The sequence below is a fragment of the Lissotriton helveticus genome, chromosome 9, assembly GCF_964261635.1.
Source record: "Lissotriton helveticus chromosome 9, aLisHel1.1, whole genome shotgun sequence".
In the NCBI taxonomy this organism is placed as follows: domain Eukaryota; kingdom Metazoa; phylum Chordata; class Amphibia; order Caudata; family Salamandridae; genus Lissotriton; species Lissotriton helveticus.
This window is the reverse complement of record NC_136070.1, coordinates 423323898-423345709: the sequence shown is the minus strand read 5'-3', so window position 1 is coordinate 423345709 and position 21812 is coordinate 423323898. Positions and strand designations below refer to the sequence as shown.

Genomic DNA, 21812 nt, shown 5'->3' with positions numbered 1-21812 from the left:
CTCGGTTTTTATACGCTCTTCAAAATACCCCATTTCCAGTTCCGCCCTTTTATTTTAAAGCAATTGTATCGGAAATCTCCACATTGTTGTGGAACGGAAAAACGGCGCGCATAGTGCAACATAAACTAGTCCGCAGCTGGTATGATAGGGGCATAGCACTGCCTAATGTAAAATTGTATTATTGGGCATCACAACTCGCGGTGATAAACCAGTGGTTGCATGTCCTGCAGGATGAACCGGCATTCAGACTAGATAGATATGTGTTGCCTGCGGACCGTTTGATGAAAGCCCTTTACACTAATAAGAGACGGAACGCACTCACAGGACCAACTGCCCACACAATTAAAATATGGCATACAGCACAAAGGGTACTGGGATGGAAGGGAATACTAACCCAGGCCACCCCCCTCTGGGAGACCCGACGCTTAGGCACATTGGCCAATACTAAGGGTTTTAAACAATGGAACCTCATTGCCATCACCAAAATAGGGGATCTATGGGTAAAAGGGGAGGTCCTGCCTTTCACAAAACTGAAGGAAAAATACGGGATGGCAGAGACGGAACTCTACCGATATATACAAATCAGACACGCACTCCAAAGTGCTATCCCCCCAGACACTCAGTTAGCAGAGACCTCACCTCTGGAAAACAGAATACTCACGGAACATATGGAGAGAAAGGCCATTTCCCAGACATATCGTAAATTGGTAAACAACCAACTAGACCCCATGGTAACACTGAGGGAGCGGTGGCAAGCGGAAATTGGGGACATGGTAGACTCTGATTGGATTGACGCGTTGACGTTGGCCCGGGAAGCAGTGATCCCATCTAGGCTTAAACTAATACAACTTAAGGTGCTTCACCAGATATATTACTCACGCACTACACTACAGAAACTTGGTCATGCACTTGACTCACTGTGCCTTAGAAACTGCGGTCACATAGGAACATTTTACCATATAATATGTGAATGCCCGCACATACAATCCTACTGGGAACGGGTGCTGAATACGATGTCGGAGGTGGGGGAGCTGAAATTCCGTTGGATCCCAAACGATGCCTTCTGAATGCTTGGGAGCCTACAGATTTGAACTTGGCACTACAGAATTGGGCTATGCTGGGGATGACGATCGCCAAACAGAACATAGCCAGGAATTGGGGTACTGGAGCGCTCCCCACGCACCCAACAATGAGAAAGGGATATGGATGTCGCGATGGTAGCTAAGAGGGCGTTATACAATCATAGAGGATGTCCCAAAAAATGTTTCAAAATATGGGGAAGGTGGAATGAATTTAGGGGGTATGTGTGCGAACCTACACAGATTGATGTGACTCCTGAGGCCAGCCCGTGAATACTGCTGGGGTGTGATCAAAATTAGGTGGGTGCAAGACATCGACAAAGGGAGGGAGAGAGGATAAAGGAAGTACTGTCAAGTGATGTATTTCTATGGTAGTCAGCTATGGTGAGATTGAGGTGTACAAGCAAACACTGATGGAGAGATTGTTTGTATTGTTCATAAAGATATCAATGTAAGAAATGCAATAAAAACAAATAAAAAAAAAGTATTAGCCTTCCTAGACAGATATCATATACAAATTGCACTGCTCCAGGAAACTCACCTAACAAGGGGATTAAAGAGCGCAGTTGGAGTTTGTTGGGCCGGTGTCCGACTTGCTTCGTCATTTTCATCATTCTCTATGGAGGTGCTCACACTGGTCAAGAATGGGGTTTCTTTCACTATTACACATACCATAACAGATGAACATACAAGTTACTTACCTTCGGTAACAATGTATCTGGTAGAGACGATTCTAGCCGCAGATTCCTTAACGTACAATTATCCCTAGGCACGAGACTGGATCCAGAAAATTTTCTTTGGACTTTGGACCCCGGCCCAACAAACTCCAACTGCGCTCTTTGATCCCCTTGTTAGGTGAGTTTCCTGGAGCAGTGCAATTTGTATATGATGTCTGTCTGGGAAGGCTAATACTTTTCTTTTTTTTAATTTGTTTTTATTGCATTTCTTACATTGATATCTTTATGAACAATACAATCAATCGCTCCATCAGTGTACGTCTGCATCCCTACACCCTGGTTTTTCCAGTGTGGGTGCCTACTTCTACTCTTCTTCCCTTTTAATTCCTTGAGGTTTCTGATTTCTCTGCAGTCCTCTGAGTTGGGGTCTTTTGGCTGTACCTCAGCCTTTGGCTCCTTTCAGGGGATACGACCCTCCTTGTTGGTGTTGTCTTAGGGTAGTTTGCTGTTACTCATCTGTTCTGGACTTGTTGCCCTTCACTGTTGTGGATTGTGATTGCAGACTTTGTTTTATCTGCTATGATGTTTTTCACATGTTTTTCTGCCTCCAGGGAGGATGTCGCCTTAGCTTTGCAAGGCTGCTCCTCAGAGCGGTGCTCTGCTCTTTCACTGCTTTGGCTTTCTGTACCTTAGTGCCTGGCACTTTTCCAACTGGTGCTGTTCCTCATCTTTTGTTCCTCCCTTTTCTTTTTTCACTGCTTTTTCACACACTGTTCTCATACTTCCCACAGTTTTGTTTGTGATGGCTCTGCGTTGTGGCGCAGAAAAGTTCTCCGAAGAAAACTGACATCAGCGCGCCGGGGTAGGGCTTATGTGACCTCGCTGATGTCACGCCTGTGGACGACGTCAGGGCGGAGTCACATGGTACCGCCCCCAGCGCGCAGCGATGCTGTGGCAAAGAAAGTTTTCCGGATCCAGTCTAGCGCCTGGGGATAATTCTATGTTAAGGAATATGCAGCTAGTAGTCTCTATCAGATAAGGCAGATAGCCTATCCTACAAGGAGCTCTCTCAGGATCTCAAGTAATATTGGTAAACACCTATTGCCCAAATACAGACAACCCTGAGTTCTTTAATAATATCAGGAATATATTACGGCTCTACCCCCTATTGGTCGTAATCTGGGGGGGTGACCTTAACACACCTCTGGAATCTACGAGAAGATATAGAAGAGGTTGGCATGGTAGATCTGTGGAGGCTCAGACACCTGACAGGCCGAGAGGGCACTTTCACATATTAAGTGCATGCTTCGCGGTCCCGGCTGGATTTCTGGCTGGCGTCCGCAGAAGCGAGCACGTGGACGACGGGTGTGTGGCATCTAGCCAGGATCCTGTCGCACCACAGCCCAGGTAAGCTAGATATAATGATTCCCGACTTAGAAGCCAACACAGTACCTCTGGAGGTTCTACACCACGGCGATATGGCCTCTAGGCCATAGGAATGAATGGGGAGGTATTCCTTCATTGTGATTCGCAATTTTCAATTCGCAATTAAGGAATATGTAGGATTCTCAAAATTATTTGCAAATCCTACATACATAGCGTTTTGCGATTCTCAAATAGCGATTCGCAAAACATCGCAATTTGAGAATCGCAAAATCTGAGTTTGATACATATGGCCCACAGTTTCACTTGGAATGCTGCTGCAAAAAGCTCTTTCCAAGTTCAACAAAGATTGGAATGATATTGTTTGTATTTGCAGTAATTCAGTTACATATATGAAAAAGTTGTGCGATGACCTGTTAAAATCGATACCTGAACTGAAGTGCTTACCTGTAACAGATCCTTGCCACTTGTTAGATGGTATGCTGAAAGCATCTTCATAATCTTCAGAGTTAATGAAGAAAACTATTGACTTTCTAGTCCATTCTGGTGCACTGTTTCATTATGCACGAAAACTAAAACACAAATATTTCTCATTTTGTGCTTTGTGTGGCATCAAAGAAAATCATCCCAACTGTGTCATTTAGCCAATGGTTCTCAGTCCTAGAGACTGTGAATGCTATATTATTCGTGTGGTAAACGTTTAAAGAATCTTTGCTTAGTGATGATGCCAAAGGCAAGAAATGTGAGGATCTTTGTTCACATATTGATAGTGATGTGAAAAAAATTACACTGTACTGCATTCCTAGATTTTTACAGGAAAACACGACTGCTGTAGTGGACCTAATAAAAGGTCTGAAAACAACCTTGTCTGCCAAGTCGTCAGCGTAATTGGTGTAGATGTAAAACATCTCCTTGAGAGTAGACTTCAGCACTGCAAGATGATATATTAGAAGGCTTGCCACTTGGTAAGCAAAGAAATATTGAGGAGCAATTCAGGAAATGTTATTTTACAGTGCATGAGAAATGGCTTGCAATGATGCATAGAAATGTCCCTTCACCAACGATTGCATTTGAAATCAATGAAGCCTCACTGAGTTACTCTGCACAAGTTCTAGATCCCTTCCGTAAAGGGGAATTTTCTTCGGGCTTTGAAAAGTACTGCTTCATTTTTGACCACTTCAATAACTGTATAAAGGTATATGCACCCAGTTCAACGCATATGTTGCAGGACCAGCCCCAGAGAATCACAATCTTCAGGTGCACCAGTATTGACATGGAAAGCTATGCCAGTGGCCAGAGTTAGCAAATTGTGCACTGGCTGTTTTAGCGTTACCTGTCTCAAGTCCCACTGTTGAGAGGGCCCTTTCGAAGATAAATGTTTACATGGGAAGGAAAGAGCGAGCATGCATGACCAAAGACTCACTAAAGAAGTATTGTATGATGTACTACAATAAGTTTGATCTGTAAAAATGTATTTGGACCTCATATACCCTGTACACACGCTGTCTATACACCTGCACTATCAGTGCAGAAAGCAAGCAATAATAAAAGCAAAACAATCCATAAATAACGGAAAAACACTGTTTCTGGGGTTTTTTATGGCGCGAAAATGTGTAACCACTGATAACCACAGTTTTTTTAAAGTATTGAAAACACTGAAAAAACCCACAAGAATTGACCAAAGATAGAAACTGAAAACAGGAAAGCCTAAATATGACCAAATGCTACGAAATCTATTACATATTAATGATAAGGGAAATAAGTTATTGGTGGATAACTCAGTGAGTGGTATACTTATATTGGGGTCATGAATGTGGGAAGCAGGAGGCTTTCATTTTTAATTCACAATATAACAGAGCTACTTAATGGCATGGTTCTGGTGTGTACTTATTGAAACAGTGGCTGAAAAATGTCCCTGCTGAAGTGTAAGGAGGCTGAAGCAATTCTGGAGTTACAAGGAGCACTGCTAATTGGGTAATGACACTGGTGCAGAATTAAACAGCAGATATGCTCCTCATCTGAGTTAATGTTGTGATGATGCAGCTCAAGTCCCAAACTTGAGTTGAACTTCATGGATTAGATGGAGTGAGTAATGGAGTTGTGTTTCTGTCTTACGGATACCTAAAAGGCTGAATCAGGTTTCAGCTCATGTGTACCGTCAAAAGGCATTGGAAGGGAAAATAGTCGTGACTGGGAAGGAACATTTGGTATAAAGCAACTACATCATCAAATAAGAAAGTCTGAGGCGCATGTTGATTCTAGTAAAAATTGTTAGTAGGAAATATTGGGACACTGATATATGTAAGTTGGCAGTTATAGAATGTCCAGGGGATAGGGTGTTGTAAAAGGAAACAGAATGGGGTTGTACAACTGATGGAAAATTGGAGGAACAAAAAGGAAGGTGCCAGCTTCAAAGCGTTAGGAACAACTCTATTATATGTCTTGTTGTCCTTTTCTTACTTGCTGTCCTTGCTTTGCAGTCTATAGTGACACCTATCTATTTTTTAGCAACTTTATCTTGCTACAGCAGTACGGAGTAAACCAGGTGAAAGTAAATCCTGATATAAAGCCAACCGGTATAGAAGGACTTTTTAGTTCAGAATGTCACCATCTATGAGGACATACCTAACTGGGGTTACCATGAAATGCACAACGCGAGAACCTAGCACTGGGTCTTTATAGAACAGTTGGCTGGATGGGGATATAGGCTTGAAGTTGCTATATTACCAGCTCCTGTAGAATAAATGATAATTGAAAGGTGAAATTAATTACTAGAGGATCATTAGGAATCAAATGATTTTCTTTTTTTTTTTTAAGTACCTTTAATGTGCATCAGCAGTGATGAAAATGTTTCAAAGTTTGAGGAGAGGTGAACAGATCAACAATATTGCCCCTTGCCCCCTGCACCACAGAGACAGCGTTGGGGTATCAAATTCCCTGGTGCACCTGGGTGAAATACCTGGGTGTTTGCGTCAGCTGAGATAAAAGCAAAGTATTGTTCGAGAACTATGGGCTGGCCATGGCCAAGATTAAAGATCTGGTTGAGAGGTGGAGTCACCTGCATCTCTAATGGAGAAGATAGCCCAGATGAAAATGGTAATCCTACCCCAGTTACTGTATTTGTTTTATGGAGCCCCATAAGCGTATGAGCGCTCTTGCATGAGTGGGTAGGCAGACGCAAATCCACTGGGACAATATCACACTGGCTTTGAGCCTGGTGGACTGGCAGCTGCAGATTTTGAACTTTATTACCTGTGCGCCCATGCACATTTTGTGCATTACTGGACACATCCCCCACTTTATATGGCCCATGTAGTGATCGAGAGTGACAATGCGCTGCCCCACAGGTTGATATCACTGCTAAGATGGGCCACGTGCGGGTGCACAGAGATCAATAGAGCGGTCTGTGCTCAAAAGTCCTGGGAAATCCTCCACTGTAGGCTAAAACACCATACTCTATAACACACTGCCCATCTGACCCAACTCAGGCAAGAACCACAGGTCCTTAGAAGACTAGGATGTTGGGGGTTACATATAATTGGGGATGTTTATCCCGACAGGAGCTTTGTTGACTATGACTCAATCGCCTCTGCCACAGATATACAGGTGCTAAACCGGTTCCCTTACCTCAGACTAAAAGCAATCTGCAAATCAAATAACCCTGATTTCCACAGGCACTCCCGCCATATGGGGCCATGGAATGGCTCATGTCATGCCCCTCCATTGAACATCTACTGACTACAATACATACAGTCATGCAAACTGAGTTGATACCCATTGAGTTAGGGTTGCCTGGGAGAAGCAGGTCTCAAGGGGGCATCACTGACAAGATGTGGACTTATTGCTTCACCCTCACTGGTCACCTTTCCCCGAATGGTAGGCAACGTCTCATACATTTCAAACTACTGCACCACCTGTACCACACACCGTTTGGCCTCTCTCGGCTCCATCAGCGACCTGCCTCTCGCTGCCTGCTCTATGGGGACAGGGATACGGACTTCAGGCCTCTAGCTTTGCTGTGTCCGGCCATACATGACTTCTGAGTTGAGGACTTTAAGAGCCTCACAAAGATGATGCAACTGCCACTTGAGCAAAATCTGCAGGTTACACGGCTGAAATCCAGAGCGATGCTCGTAGTTCGTTACTATTCCATTACTGTTGCTCGAAGATGGGTGGCATTCACCTGGGGAAGGGACAAGACCCCCACAGTTAGGAAATGGCTGCTTGATATAGGACACTGTCAGGAACAAATGGAGATATATTACTCCACTTAGCCACACACCAACAGAACTAAAAACATCTAGGACCCCCCCCTTCTCCTATCTGCATACTACTAATGATCTATCGGACTGAGGTGTGCCAGATGCCTGGCCAATGGGCATAGCAGAGGAGAAAGTGGGCGGTCATGGTGTTTCCTCCCTCTGCATGGACTGTGTCAGGCCCCTGTCTGCGGCCGCTGCACGGCAAGGACACCAAGGCTGCTCCAAAAGGAACAGATATGCTTCATATCTCTTGGACTCACAATGTACTTTCCAAAATACAACTGTGTCCTATTGTGTTGCCCTGCACACTCTAAGATTTGGCAAAGATATTGCAATTATGCTATACCTGCACCTGTGTGTTCCCAGTCATCACAAACCCTGTATTGTTGTGTTGTTACTTTACAAACTGATTTTTTCTTAAAGTTCAAAGAGCAATGTCCACATTAAATATTACTAAGCTTGTCTATTTACTCATTAACAGAAGACTCCACTGGTCACTTCAATAACACCAAGCAGCAGGCCTGAAACCAGTGATGCTGAGATCAATGAACGTACAAACACAGGTTCAAGAATATATTTTGAACACAGGTAGGATTTTGTACTGTGTGTGTTTTGGACTGATCTATGTGATTATTTATTTTTGGATTTTTGTTTAGCACTGACAGACCGCTTTACATCTCAAATTCAAGTAAATCCAAAAGCTGCAGATAGGAGGGATAGCCCTAGTATTCATCTAGGGTTAATAGAGATATCAGTTTATGGATGGATCCTTTTGGATGGTGGGGCCCAGTCCCTGGGACATTGTCGGGGAGAGACCTTTGTTCTCTATTTAGTCATTGGTGTGGTATAGGTAGATCAAACAATGTAGGTCTTTAGCTCCTACATAAATTTGTGGGAGTTAAGCTGATTTTGTAATGATAGATTGAGTCTTTTCCAAAGGCAGGGGTTCAGGGATTCATGGGATCTCCCTCCATTCTTTGTTCACCTGAGCTTGCTTTTGGTAAAGACTTGACGTGGTCTGAAATCTCAAATTCCTTCTAGTGGGTAGCGTGAGGCTAGGTGTTATAAGCAGAGATGAACTTTAACATGGAGCGCTTTATGGGTGGTGTGTAGTAACGCAAAAGGGATCATTTGCTGTACTGGAAGTAAAGTGTTGCTCAGGCAACTGAAATAATTTAGTAAGGGTAGATCTTTTTGATGGGTATATGAATGGGTCTGTGTGTGGTTAGTGTAAGGGCAGATTGAGTGGATGATGGTGTTGTTTGGGAGGTACTAGGTGTTGGGAAGAGTGATGTTTGTTGTGGTTGTGTGTGTTGGTTGGAGGGTGAGTGTGTTGTGCTGTGTTCAATGGTGGTGATGCGTGTTTGTTTGTTTTGTGTGTGGTAGTGGCTTTGGGTGGGTGTTTGGGTGAACGTGTTGTTCGTTTTTTGTTTGATGTTTTCGGTTGAGTGAGGGTGTATTTTGGGTGTGTGCCTGCATGAGGAAGTGCTTTTAGTCACTCGCTTGGGTGAGAGAGGGGATTGTTATGTTGTTTTGGTATGTGTGATGTTTGTTGGGGGTGTGTGCTGAGGGGATGTATGATGATACCATGCATACCATCACAACGCGGTATTTTACATCGTAGTTTTGACAACGCAAGTCGTTACATCGACTTGCGTTGGAGGGCGCTGGACTTAGGAATAGTGTGAATTACTATTCCAACTCCACTCTACATACAGTAGGGAAGTTGTTGGAATAGTAATTCACACTATTCCTTAGTCTAGAGTGCCCTCCAGTGCAAGTCGACGTAATGACTTGCGTTGTTTAAACTACGATGTAACCATTACGCGTTGTAACGGTTGCTTGGTAAAGGATGTTTCCCTTGCTGAGGTATGTGTTATTCCTTGTGTGTGGTGCTGGTATCTGTGGTGGTGGAGCTTTGTTTTGGTTCTTGGGGTGTGATGTCGACTGTTTGCATGGTGTTGGTGTCTGTGGTGGTGGTGCTGGTTTGTGATGTTAGTTGGGTTGGTGTAGAGTCAACGAGTGTGGTGCTGGGGTCTGTGGTGTTGTTTTGTGGTATGTGTTTGTGTTTTGTGTTTCTGCTTGTGTGTGTTCTGATGTGTTCTGGGGTTATGGCGATTTTGGTGGAGGAGTTTTCAGGGAAAAGGTGGTTGTATTATGGGTGTTGGGAGTGGAAGGATGCAGAGAGAGTGGGTCAGTTGATGGTGGGTGGGGGCATTTTGTCTGAGGGGGCTGTGCTGTGCTCCAAAACTCTCTGTATGGTATGGAGTGTATGCCATCCAAGAAAGCAGCTAGCTTGCTGAGTTATTGGCTTATTCCCTGGATGGCACACAACAGTACTGTCTGACCTACAAAGTGGCTTTTGCAACAGACCCACAGCCACCTCATAAAGTACTGCTGGTTGGACAGAGGCAGGAGCTGAGGTGCCTGATGTGAAGGAGGCTCTTTCGGGGTTGGTCTACAGTGGGGGAAGTAGGAGGGAGGTAGTTGATGGATCTGGTGGTGGTAGGCAAGGTTTTAAGTCCTCCAGATGGTATTGTGTCCAGCATTACTTGGGGCTTGGTATCAGATAATGTGTTGGTCCCCTGTCCAGCTCTGTCACTCTCTGTTCCGCAGGGTCCTTCAGTGTTAGTGTTAGTGTTAGTGTTCTGACTCCCAGCAGGCATCCTGTCGCCCAGCTTCTTGGGAAAATGCTGCTTCTCTTGCCCTGGAGGTTATTTAAATGATATATAAAAGTGAATAAGTGAATAATGTATATTTTTGATGTTTTCTTTTTTCAACTTAATATGTAGATTTAAAAATACTTAGCAGATGTTGGTGACTTGCTTTGTGACAAATGTAATTGTGATGCTGTTTGTCATCTTGCAGGAGCATTTTGTTTTATGTCTGTTGCATGTCAAACATATTTTCTTCATGCAAGGGATTGTTATGGCCTCAGCAAATACAATGAGTGTTTACAAATATTGTGTCCAATACATAAAAATACATTCAAAGCTCAGAGGACATCAAAAGCAAGAAATATTTTGTAACAGGATAAACATCATAATAATCAAAGTCACCTAAAATCTAGTTTCACTAGTGTATGGCATAGCAATCCCATGGGCTAATACTACATTTCAATGCACATCATATTTATCAGTCCTTTTTGTTAGGAGGGTGTATAATTTTAGTCTCATTGAATGTGTATTGGGACGAAACCTTCTCCAGTAAGTGCTGGGTGTGGAGAGGAGTGGATTATACTGTCAGGATTGCTGGGGTACAGCTGATTCATAGTCCACTTTCATTTCAAAGGGCCCTGATGCAGGCTTACCAACATGAATCAGACACCAGGAGTCCCTTCATTATTGTGTTCAGGGCCGGGCTGGCCGTAGTGGGTACCGGGCATTTCCCCGTGGGCCAGAAGAGTGGGGACCGTTTTTTAAGTGGTGGTGGGCGGTTTTGTTACTGGGGCCTGTTTTGGCCCCCTGTAACAAAAGCAGCAGCAGTAATTCTCACTAGCGCCCCCCCACCACGCCCCCCCCCCACGTGATCCCATCCAACTGAATTGCCACGGCCACTTTGTATAAATTTGTTCTAAATGCTACCTTAAATATCATTAGAAATTGGGTGAAAAAAATTGAAGGGGGTAAGAACCCACTTCAAATATTATCAACATATATCTGCGCAGACATGGTGTGCATATTGCAGTGTTACAGGAGTCGTATTTAACAGAGAGTGAGGTACACAAGGTACACAAGAAATGGGGAGGACAGCTGTACTCTGCCACTTATCTCAGCTCTGCACGAGGTCTCATGACCTGGGTGGCCCCATTAGTTCCCTTCCAGGTTTGTGGCATTTTGTTTTTACCACAAACTTTATTGATTTTCCAAAAGACATATCATTTAGGATCATTGACATTACCGCAATCATGTCAGACAGGAACATACACAGTAATAATAATTTCCTACATGCTATTCCCGTCTATGAGTATGCCACTGATGTAAGACAAGGCAGCGAACATTGTATTCCTCAAAAGAATGTGATGATAACCAATATTCATCTTAACCCAATTATTTTTATTATGATTTGGAATTCCATGGAATTCCACATAAAATACAGAATAAAAACAGCTTTTTCATACAAAGCAAAGAGATAAAAAACAATTTCACAATTACACCGATCGATACAATATAATTAGCCTCGTAAATCTGGTTTACTAAAAAACATCAGTTGTTAAAATACAAAAATTAAAACCTCATTTTCACTAAATTTCAACTGCGAGGGTAAGTAATCAATAACCAATATTCAAATTTAACAGTCCCCTCCCCCATAACTTGACATTCATCCATTTCTTGTTGCAGCTCATTGGGTAGCAAGTAGATCGGTTAGCGAACATACCATGTTGTTCAGCAGTTAACAGGAACTGTCTCGGGCAATGTGGCTCCACAGTCAGACCCCATGCTCATTCAGCCTTTGGTGACATGCAGCCATTTCTGCCCATTCCAGGTTTGTGGCTTTAAGGCAAGCATTGAGGGGAGATACCTTATCTTGCATGGCCTCCTAGATGTCGTGGAGGTATGCCTGTTGAAAATCTATTCTCTGAATGTTGATGATAGTGGTTTCTATCTGGAGTTGGGAATTGCTCCAGTATGTTGCGACAGGTGCTGTTATATCATCAATGGAACTCTGGTCTCTGCTAGTATGCATGGCATGTAACGAGTATGAGACACCTCCAGACTTTACATCAGTAGTGGCTACCAGAATTATCTGATACGGTTCACGCCACTGAAGCTCTAGACACAACTTGCGAATATGCTTCAGCACCATAACCCAGTCGCCAGGAATGTGGTCATTGCACTGTTCCTGAGGAGGCGGGCAGTAGCCTCTTCCCCCTGGTGAGACACAGAACGAACCACGTCAGCCAGCTCTTTACAGTAATAAAAAATCATGTAATCTGCAATGTTCACAATCCCATTCTCAGGCACAGCTGGCTGTCTTATTGCCCTCCAGATAATGAATTCATGGGACGACAATCCTGTCCTGTCCTGAGTACTTCGCAGACTCATCAACACAAGAGGTAAAGCATCAGGCCACTTCAGAGATGTTAATGCACACACCTTCGTCAATCTGGATTTCAATGTGCCATTGACTTGCTCCACAATTACAAAAAACTCCGGATGATCACTGCAATGTAGTCTCTGGTCAACTTCCAATGCTACACATAACATCTTAAGGACCTCATTGTTAAAATGTGTTCCCCAGTCTGACTCTAGAGTAGTCGGGAAACCGAAACACGGTATTATCTCCCACACCAATAGCTTGACCACTGTGAGACTGTAATTCCTCTGAGTTGGGTAAGCTTCCACCCACTGTGAAATGATGCTCACAGTCACTAGGACATATCTCAATCTGTTACAAACAGGCATCCCTATAAAGTCCATTTGCCTTCTTTTGAAGTGACCTCCTGATCTCCTTATGTGACTGGTGTTTTCTCGCATGCATTTTGTTGGCACACCACACATCTGTGACACAAACTTTCAGCCATCAAGCTAAATCTTGGGTTAAACCACGATTGTCTAAATAAGCGCACCATCACGTCTCTTCCTACATGTGCAGGACCATGATAGTGTCTTGCCATAAGTGGTAACAAGCTGTCTGGCAACACTGGCCTTCCCTCAGTTGTAACCCAAACTTCATCCTCATCTCTTCTGACACAACCTGCTCTGATCCAACCTTGCTGTTCTGCCTTTGGCACTTTTTCCTGCAATCTCTTAACTTCCTCCCAAATATCAACAGCAGGCAACAACAGATTGCAATTTGTGACATCTGAACTTTCATTGATGTGTTCCTCATTGAAGGTGCTAGAGTGTAATGCTCAGTACTGGGCCGTCTCATCTACATATTTGTTCCCCATTGTCACGTAGTCTGTACCTGTACTCACTTAACCACTGCAATGTGGGCAGGCAATTGTAAGGATTGGAGAAGGTTTCAGACACTTTCTTCATTACAGATTGGTGACTTGAAGAGGTCATGAATCCACGTTGGGACCTCAACTACCCAAAGTCGTGAACGACACCAAAGCTGTACTGACTATCAGTCAAAATTCTCACTCTCAGCTGGTCTGAAGCACAGCATGCTCTAGTAAGAGCAATCAGTTTGACTACTTGTGCTGAAAACACTCCTTCAAGCAAGGTGGCTTCTACCATGCCTGCAACAGTACAGACGCGTAGGCAGCTGTTAAATTTCCATCATGGTCACGTAAACTGGAGTCATCAACAAACAGCAAATGATCTGATTTGGGTAGTGGCATGCCTTGTAAATCAGGTCTGGGCTTTGTGCAATTTCAGTAACATCTAGACAGTCATGTTCAGCTTCATCACCCACTGTTTCACTTCCAGGAAACTGGTAGCAAAGTAGCAGGATTTAGAATAGTACACCTCTTAATGGTGACATTCTTGGCACCCAGGATTATTTGCTGAGACCTAGTAAGCCAACAATTGGTGATGGGCTGTGTCTGAGTACTGGTTAGCAACACCTCAACTGAGTGGGGTACAAAGTCAGTCAAAGGGTGACCCATAACTATGCTCTTGCATTGTTCCCGGCTTCTGAAAGTAGAGGGAACGGCTTCAAGGCAACCCAATGTGGCGGCTATGGGAACAAGTGTGGCAGAAAAATGAGCCACTGGCCTGTGAGCATTGGTATGAATTTTGGTAAACCCTGAGAGAGCCCTCACTGTAAAACAAAGCAAAATATTTATTATAGTCATGTATTTCCAGGGCTAGAGCATGGCAGAGCCATTCTCACAGCTCTGAGAAGGCACACATGCAACTGCCATCCCATGGTACCAGATCTGACACATCTTTGTGTGTCAATCTCTGAAGTGAGATTTGGCCATTGGGGAAAAGACCTCCCTCTGGGTAGTAGGCCGATTCATTTTCAGAATCGCCATGATTTTCTCTTGGGACAAAGTTCTTGCTCCTTTCTTAATGTGGTGTCCTAGATACAGGAGTTCTTTGTAGCAGAACTGCAGTTTGGTCAGGGACACTTTATGTCCATTCTTAGCTAAGTGGTTCAGCAAGGCAATAGTGTCACGTTTACAGGCATTTTTGGAATTCAACACCACCAATAGGTCATTGATGTATTGGACTAGGACTGAATGCTGGGGAATCACTAAATACTATTGATTCTTTTTGAGTATCTGATTAAAGATCAAGGGACTCTCTGTATACCCTCATGGGACCCGGCACCATGCCGAGACACAATGCGAAATGGAAAACAAAGAGGAACTAGCTATCCTCATGCAATGGTATAGAGAAAAAGACTTAGCAAAAATCAATGACAGAGAACCACTCTGCCTCACATGAAGTCTGAAACAATATCACAGCAGGATTTAGTACCACAGGACAACAAGGAACCACTATTGAATTTACCCGTTCAAAGTGGTGTACTAAGCAGTACTTGCCATTGGGTTTTTGCAAATCCATGATGGGCGAGTTACATGGACTCCCCATAATCTCTTTCAAAATGCCTTGTTTAATCATTGTGTCAGTCCCAGGTGTAAACCCAACAATGGTTTCAGTGATCAAGTTGTATTGCGGGATTCTTGGAAACTCAGCATTAGGCTTTACAGTGATGCAGACTGGTTCAACATATTTGATAAGTCCGATATCTTTACCAGAGAAGTCCCAGACTTTAGGTAACACTGTGTCTCTCAATGACAAGTGCAAATCATCTTTTGTCAACAAGGGTACATTCCAATGTCTGATCTCTGTCGGGCAAATTTGAAGACAATGTCCTCATCATGAGTGTGGAACTCAATACCATTTGGGATACAGTAAATGGAACTTTTTAGTTTACATAAAATGTCTTGTTCAAGTAAATTGACAGGACTGGAAACACCTACCACAAAGCAATGACGATCCTTAAAAGAGAGGCACTGCTTCTGAAACGGAGCTCGTTATTTGTTTATTTGCAACTCCTACAACTTGGATTCTTTCTCCAGAGAGTGGTAGGTTAGGATCATCTGCTGTTCTCACAGTAGATTGGGTAGCACCAGTGTCGGCGAGGAATGAGATAGGATTCCTATTTATCTCTCTATCCATACAGGAACCACTTTGGTCTACCTCAAAGGTTGTGCTAAGTATGCAATCCTCCTCTCCTCTCACTCCCTGTCATTGTGACAAGTCTGAGTTGGAATCATCCATCTGCAGCATAGAATATTGTTGGGACATGTTCTGATTTACAAAAGAGTTTACATTGGGAACCTGATTTGCATTATATCTCTGGACATTTGCTACATTGCCATTTTATTGTGCATCAGGGCTTGTGGAACTTGCATCGCTTGGGCTTGCAGTACATTGGAATTTTGAACTATTTGTCTCTGTACCTGCTGTGGTTGAACCATGTTGTTTCCCTGAGACTGAATACATCCACTATTCTAAACCTTATTTCCATTAACTGTGTTCCAAATATTAAATCGACATTTGCGCTTCCAATGCCCCAACTTGCAGATGACGTGGCAAGGGTTGATTTTCTTTAAAGTCAGCACATCAACACCTGGTCTCGGATCAATTGGAACACCTCATCCTCTACCCTGCAGTGGAAACCCTTGCTGTTGGAAACCAATAACACCAAGCATGGTAGGGACCTGTTGATATACTCCCTGCACGGGACTTGCATTATCAATAAATAGTTGATTCTGACCTCTCTGTGCTGCCTTCATTTGGGCAATCAGCAGCTTTTCTTTTAACTTTTTGTGCTTCATTTCTAATTCATCACTACAGTGCTGCTGAATCATTGAACTAACCTTAGGTCTCAACGCATGCACAACTCTGTAAACATAATGTCCCATCTCCTTTGCTGAGATATTCTCTGTCCCACTGAACTGCTTGAACACCTGCAACACTCTTTCATAGTAAGCATGAATTGACTCTTTGGATTCTTGGGTTGTGTTATCAATTTTGACCCAATAATTCTCTTTAGGGATTATTTTCGATTTCAAATGGGTAATCACCTGATGATATTTCTTCAATAATATTAATACCAGCCCCCTGATGTGCCTCGGTAAACAAATTGTAGTACAGAGATTTTCATTTTTTGATTTGCTTTTTTGGATCATTAGATAAATAATTTAGCTAGGATAGACATTGCTGATCCATGCCGAATTTTTCTGGACAACATTTAAAAAAAATGGTGGATGTTTTGCAGTGATGATGTAATATTTCAGGAACCATGAGACCTGTATACTTCATGTTGGTGTCAGAACATAGGTTTTGGGGGTCAGGTAGTCGTATAAAGACAGAAAATAACTCCTGACAGCAGCCCTTCCACAATTTTCCAAAATGGCAGCTATAATAGAGAAAGAAGAGACATACACAGAAATGAAACAAATTATAATGCTTTTAAGCCTTTTATGTATACACCAAACAATGTTTATGATCTGAATATAAAATAAAATGTTTATCACTCTTGTTATAGACACATTTTCATAGTTCACTTCATTTATTTGTTTCAGCAATTGCTCGTAGTACATTTGCAGAATTATGAACATTTGAGAAGAGCATTTCAACAGGGACATCTTTTTGTAGCACAGGTTTTGCAAGGACATGTACGTGTAAGTTCTGTGGGTAGAGGCTTTAGAAATTTTGTACATTTTAGCACCCCATCAATATCTTCCCAACCAAATTCACATGGATCCAAAACATCTACACATCTTCTGATCAAGTAGAATGCTCTTTTAATGTGTCTACACCCCGAATGGGACGTATGAGGTTGCTGGTATGTCACTTAGCGGGACTGATCTCTTGGACACACTGTACCGAAGATCATCAAATGTGTCACAGTCAGAACTCATTTTCCACACATACACAGGTATTTTCCTACCCCTTTAAAATCCCATTCTTCTTCTTTCTCAGCAAATCCTTTTAGAAATTTCACAGGTTCAGCAGTTAAAGCTCCAAACTTTGTTCCAATTTTGCTCATAGTGTCATCACCAGTAAGAATATCTGCCTTGATAAGAACATTGGGCATCTCTGGGTCAAGTTTCTTGTATAGAATATGAAATGGAATTAAGTGTCTTTTTGCACCTGTTCCATAACATATCCATAACTCTGACAATCCTTGACTTATGAACATTGCAACAATATTTACATCTGGGTCAGTCAGTCAAAGATCTTGATTTGACCAATATTCTGGTCAAAGAAGCACACAGAATAAATAAAAAATTCACAGTTAATAACAAAATAAGATTAACAAAACAACAGATACTCTCAGTAAAATATATGTTTAAAAAAAGCTAAAATCTGAATAAAGAATCCTTTATATTTCATAAAATGTCCTAAGTTTCACAGCAGCAGTGATATATTTGAGTATAGCAGTGCAAATTTTTGAGAAAACTAAAGATTGAATATATCTTGTGTGAGGTAACTGCTTGTTCAAAAGGATAGGACGTAGAAATCGGACCCTTAGCGAACAATACAAATTGCACGATAGCATAAAGTTCAAAGTTGATTGGGTTGAAACGTTGTCACATGGACATTTAAAAAATAAACCAACGCAAGAGCCAGGCAAGGGACAAGCGACTAAATGATGAAAAACAGCCTTTTCAAATAAAATGTATGCTGTGGGTTTGCAAACCAGTTTAAATATGATTCAATACCAGGAACATTGAAAATGTTCATAAAATCTGTGTCATTTGACAGTACAATTACTCGATTAGAAGCATTTTGAACAGCCCACTCAACATGTGGTACAACATGAAGATCAGCTTCCTCCAATTTTCTATTAAGTTCTTGAACAATATGGCCCGTATCTTTCTAAATATATCTCTGCAGGTACCAGTTTCTCATTGGCAATCATTCCACTTGCCATAATTGGAAATTCAGTGGTCACTGAAGCATCAGCAATGTTTTGGTAACATCTCCAAGTTTATCTTGTTCAATTTTGATGAACAGAATTTATCAAGTTGCACAGTTATAGGTGTCAAATTTTTGATGTGGGCAAGGTCAATTGTTCCACTTGTAGCCATTCATCTGATTCTCTCAAATTCTTTGACAGATAGTTCAAGATAACTGTCAAAGACAATGTGCAGTTCTTGCAAGGTGTACACTGGCTTTGATATCTGTAGAACAGTCTGAATGATCTCTACAAAGTTTTGCATTGATGAAATCCTGACCATTCGTAATTGTGACATATAGTCCACAACAACTGTAGTTTTTAATGAGGACACCTTTTTTTAATTGAAATTCTTCAGGTAAAAGTTTTTTTTCAAACTCGTGTAAGAGTGGGTGTTTCACTGGTTTGGTTGCAGCATCTCCATCAAATAATGCGTTTGTTGGAAGATCATGTGACAGAATGTCCTTCATAAATTCAGCCCATTATTTTACTACATTCCTCTCTCTATGTGCTTGCGAATGTTGTTTTTATGTAACCTGTTTTGTTATGGCTGGTTGAACTAAACGCTTACTATGGCAATTAAAGCGTAGAAGTTAAGCTTAACTGATTATGTCAAACAGCTTTTTCTCTTTCATACAAGTCTCTCCTGCTTCAGTTCTGCGTATAGTTTTGATCCATGTTCCAGGACATCTAGTAGACGTGTCTTTATATCGTAATCCACATATTGTTTGATCACAAAGTTGTGCAGTCGCACAGGCTCAGTCATTTCAAGGGGGTTTCCTAGCTATTGCATGAAATGAAGAAGGCTGTCAACATGTTTATTAGAATATTCCCCTCTCTTTCCCACAAGTTTGTGGTGAGGAACAGTTTCACGATGGACCATTAATTCTGAATTTGCCATCTCTCTGAAAGCATTGCAAATAGAAAGGACTTCATGGTAAATAGCTGCCATTGAGCAACATATTCACTTTTTGTATCTGACCAACAATTCCCTTGGATCTTTCCTGTGATCTCTGCATCATCTGTTCCAATTTCATATCTGGTGCCACAGCATTGAACCTTACCTCTGTCTTTCACCACAAAATGTATTTTCTGTAGTGGTATGGCTTTTCCACTTCTAGCTTCTTCACTCTTTCCAAATACCAGGACCCATATCTCAGGTAGTTTATGCAATCGAATTTGCGAAACACAGTAATCAGTGACTCCTCAGTCTTTATGTGCAGCTCCCAATCACCTTACCGATCAGTGTGTACCAAGTTTTTTACTAGAACTACTGTGTAAAACATTTCCCCTGTAATTGCAAAGTTCAGATTTTTCTTCACATTTTTGACACACTCTACGAACTTGGTTTTCTGATTTTGAACTGAGTGTATTGAACATTGCCTCGCTTTGCATTATGTATTTTGAAAGAAGTGCACCCTGTGCCTTGTTCAATTCTGAGATAAGATATGCGAAACTTAATTTGTAATTCTTGTTCCAGAAAGCATTCCAACGCAAGGATGCGCATATCTTGTAACGAACAAGCATAATTTGTTCCGCTCAATACTGACTGGACAGTTTTGCCTCCAAAGATTCCTGCCTCAATAAGTACATTGCAAAAACACAGTTGATGGACAGAATGTAGAACAATGTCATACATTCACCCCAGTACAAGGATCTGGGCCTAAATCCATCATGTTTTTTCACTCCACACCACCCTGGGTTAGAGTCCAGTCCGAACTACCAAGCCATGTCTTTCCCAGACCGGAATCAAGCATCCAAGGACCGGTTTCTGGCTATCTGCCTTCATCAGCATGGATAGCTTGACTCCAGTGGTGTGGAGAGCCTGGGACTCACGTCTGAGCATACCCAGCCCACTCGGGGTGAAAATTGCAAAAAACACAGTTGATGGACAGAATGTAGAACAATGTCATACATTCACCCCAGTACAAGGATCTGGGCCTAAATCCATCATTTTCTTGCACTCCACACCACCCTGGGTTGTTGAAAAAGTCCTCAGATTTTGTAGTTAGCCAACACTGTCAGGAAGTAAAGATCCTCTACAACCACCTGCTTCGCTCATGTTTGCGAACTTGAATGGACGGAAAACCTGAAACAAAAACAATAGTAAAATAAATTAACAATATGATGGCTAAAACACATCATTATAGAGCCGCCATTTTGGACAGTGGTGGAAGGGTTGCTTTGAGGAGTTATTTTTAATCTCTATAAATCTACTCGACCCTCAAAACCTATGTTTTGACACCAAAATGAAGCATACAGGTATCATGGTTCCTGAAATATTACACCATCACTAATCACCATTTTTAAAAATGTTGTCCAGAAAGATTTGGCCCGGATTAGCAATGTTTACCCAAGCTAAATTACATCTCTAATGATACAAAAACACAAATCAAAAATAAAAATCTCTGGACACCAATATATTTGCGGACGTATATCAAGGGTCAGGAATAGGTGGACTATTTAACAATAATTCGGTCACAAAATCCTCCTCTAATTCACTGTTTCTATCTTCAGGGTTATTCCCAGTCCCTTCTGTCTCTATATGCTTTTCTTTTCTTTATGTTTACCCTCCTCCTTCAGTTGTTAATATGTGATATAATTGAGTTCCCGCAATCATGTCAGTTCTCCAGGTTTTCTGTTCAGCATCCCACCTAGCATCTTGCCAAGTGTGTATAGCTTTCTTGACTCCCCGCTGAAATCTTTCTCTCAGCATGTTCCCAAAAATTAAATGCCCCATAGTTGTGTAGGTCTAGGAGGCGGTTTCATTTCGTCCAATGTCCTCCTCATGTTCTCAAAGATTCTTAAATTGAATGTTCCATAACGTGGAAATTACAATTCACCATCTTTCTCGGTGATCGTATGCCATTGCTCCAACCAAAGACGTATGAAAACGCTCATCTGTCACCATAATGCGGCCTGGTGTGCATTCAGATGTTGTTTTTTTCTCCCTTTCTAACGGACACAGTCACATTTCCCCTTACTATATTTTGTATGGCTTGTAGGAATACATTGTTGTTCAGTTTAGTAAAATGCACACAAATGATTATCCGTTGTAACCAGGAATTTAATTTCTCCCACAATTCTCTTCTTGTTTGCTGATCACAGCCAATACCAGTGCGTTCTCTATGACGTATACAAACAATACCACAGCGGCTTTTCACCAACCGACCTATAGCAGTAGCTCACCCTCTTTTACAATTTTCTTGTCAAGCTTGTTTTTTAAGCAAATTCGCACAAACCAATTCCAGCAATTTCAATAACTAAGTCTGTCTGCTACGCTAATGAAATTGCGATTCTCCTATTACCATGACTAGAGAATCTGGATTTCATTAAAGAAAGGGAGGCTGACATTATGCATATTCTTTTAATGCACTCTCTAAGCAGACGCATACATCACAATAAAAAGGTTCCATAAAAGAACATTGAGAATAGATAAAGGGCATGAGCCAACATCAATCTGCCTCTTTTAAATGTGGAAATACAGAGACAAATAAGTCCATGAAATACAGAAGAAACTTCAACATATCCAAAGAACT

The 21812-nt window shown here is 42.0% G+C and overlaps 1 protein-coding gene across 2 annotated transcripts in view; it reads left to right on the top strand.

The window, feature by feature from the left end:
* The window catches only part of MOK (MOK protein kinase), an 830279-nt gene that overhangs the window by 729571 nt on the left and 78896 nt on the right, over nucleotides 1-21812 (top strand). For both annotated transcript variants that reach the window (XM_078660202.1, XM_078660201.1), the window contains exon 12: nucleotides 7883-7989. In XM_078660202.1, coding sequence (XP_078516328.1) covers nucleotides 7883-7989 — 107 coding nt within the window. The remainder of the gene's footprint in view (nucleotides 1-7882; nucleotides 7990-21812) is intronic.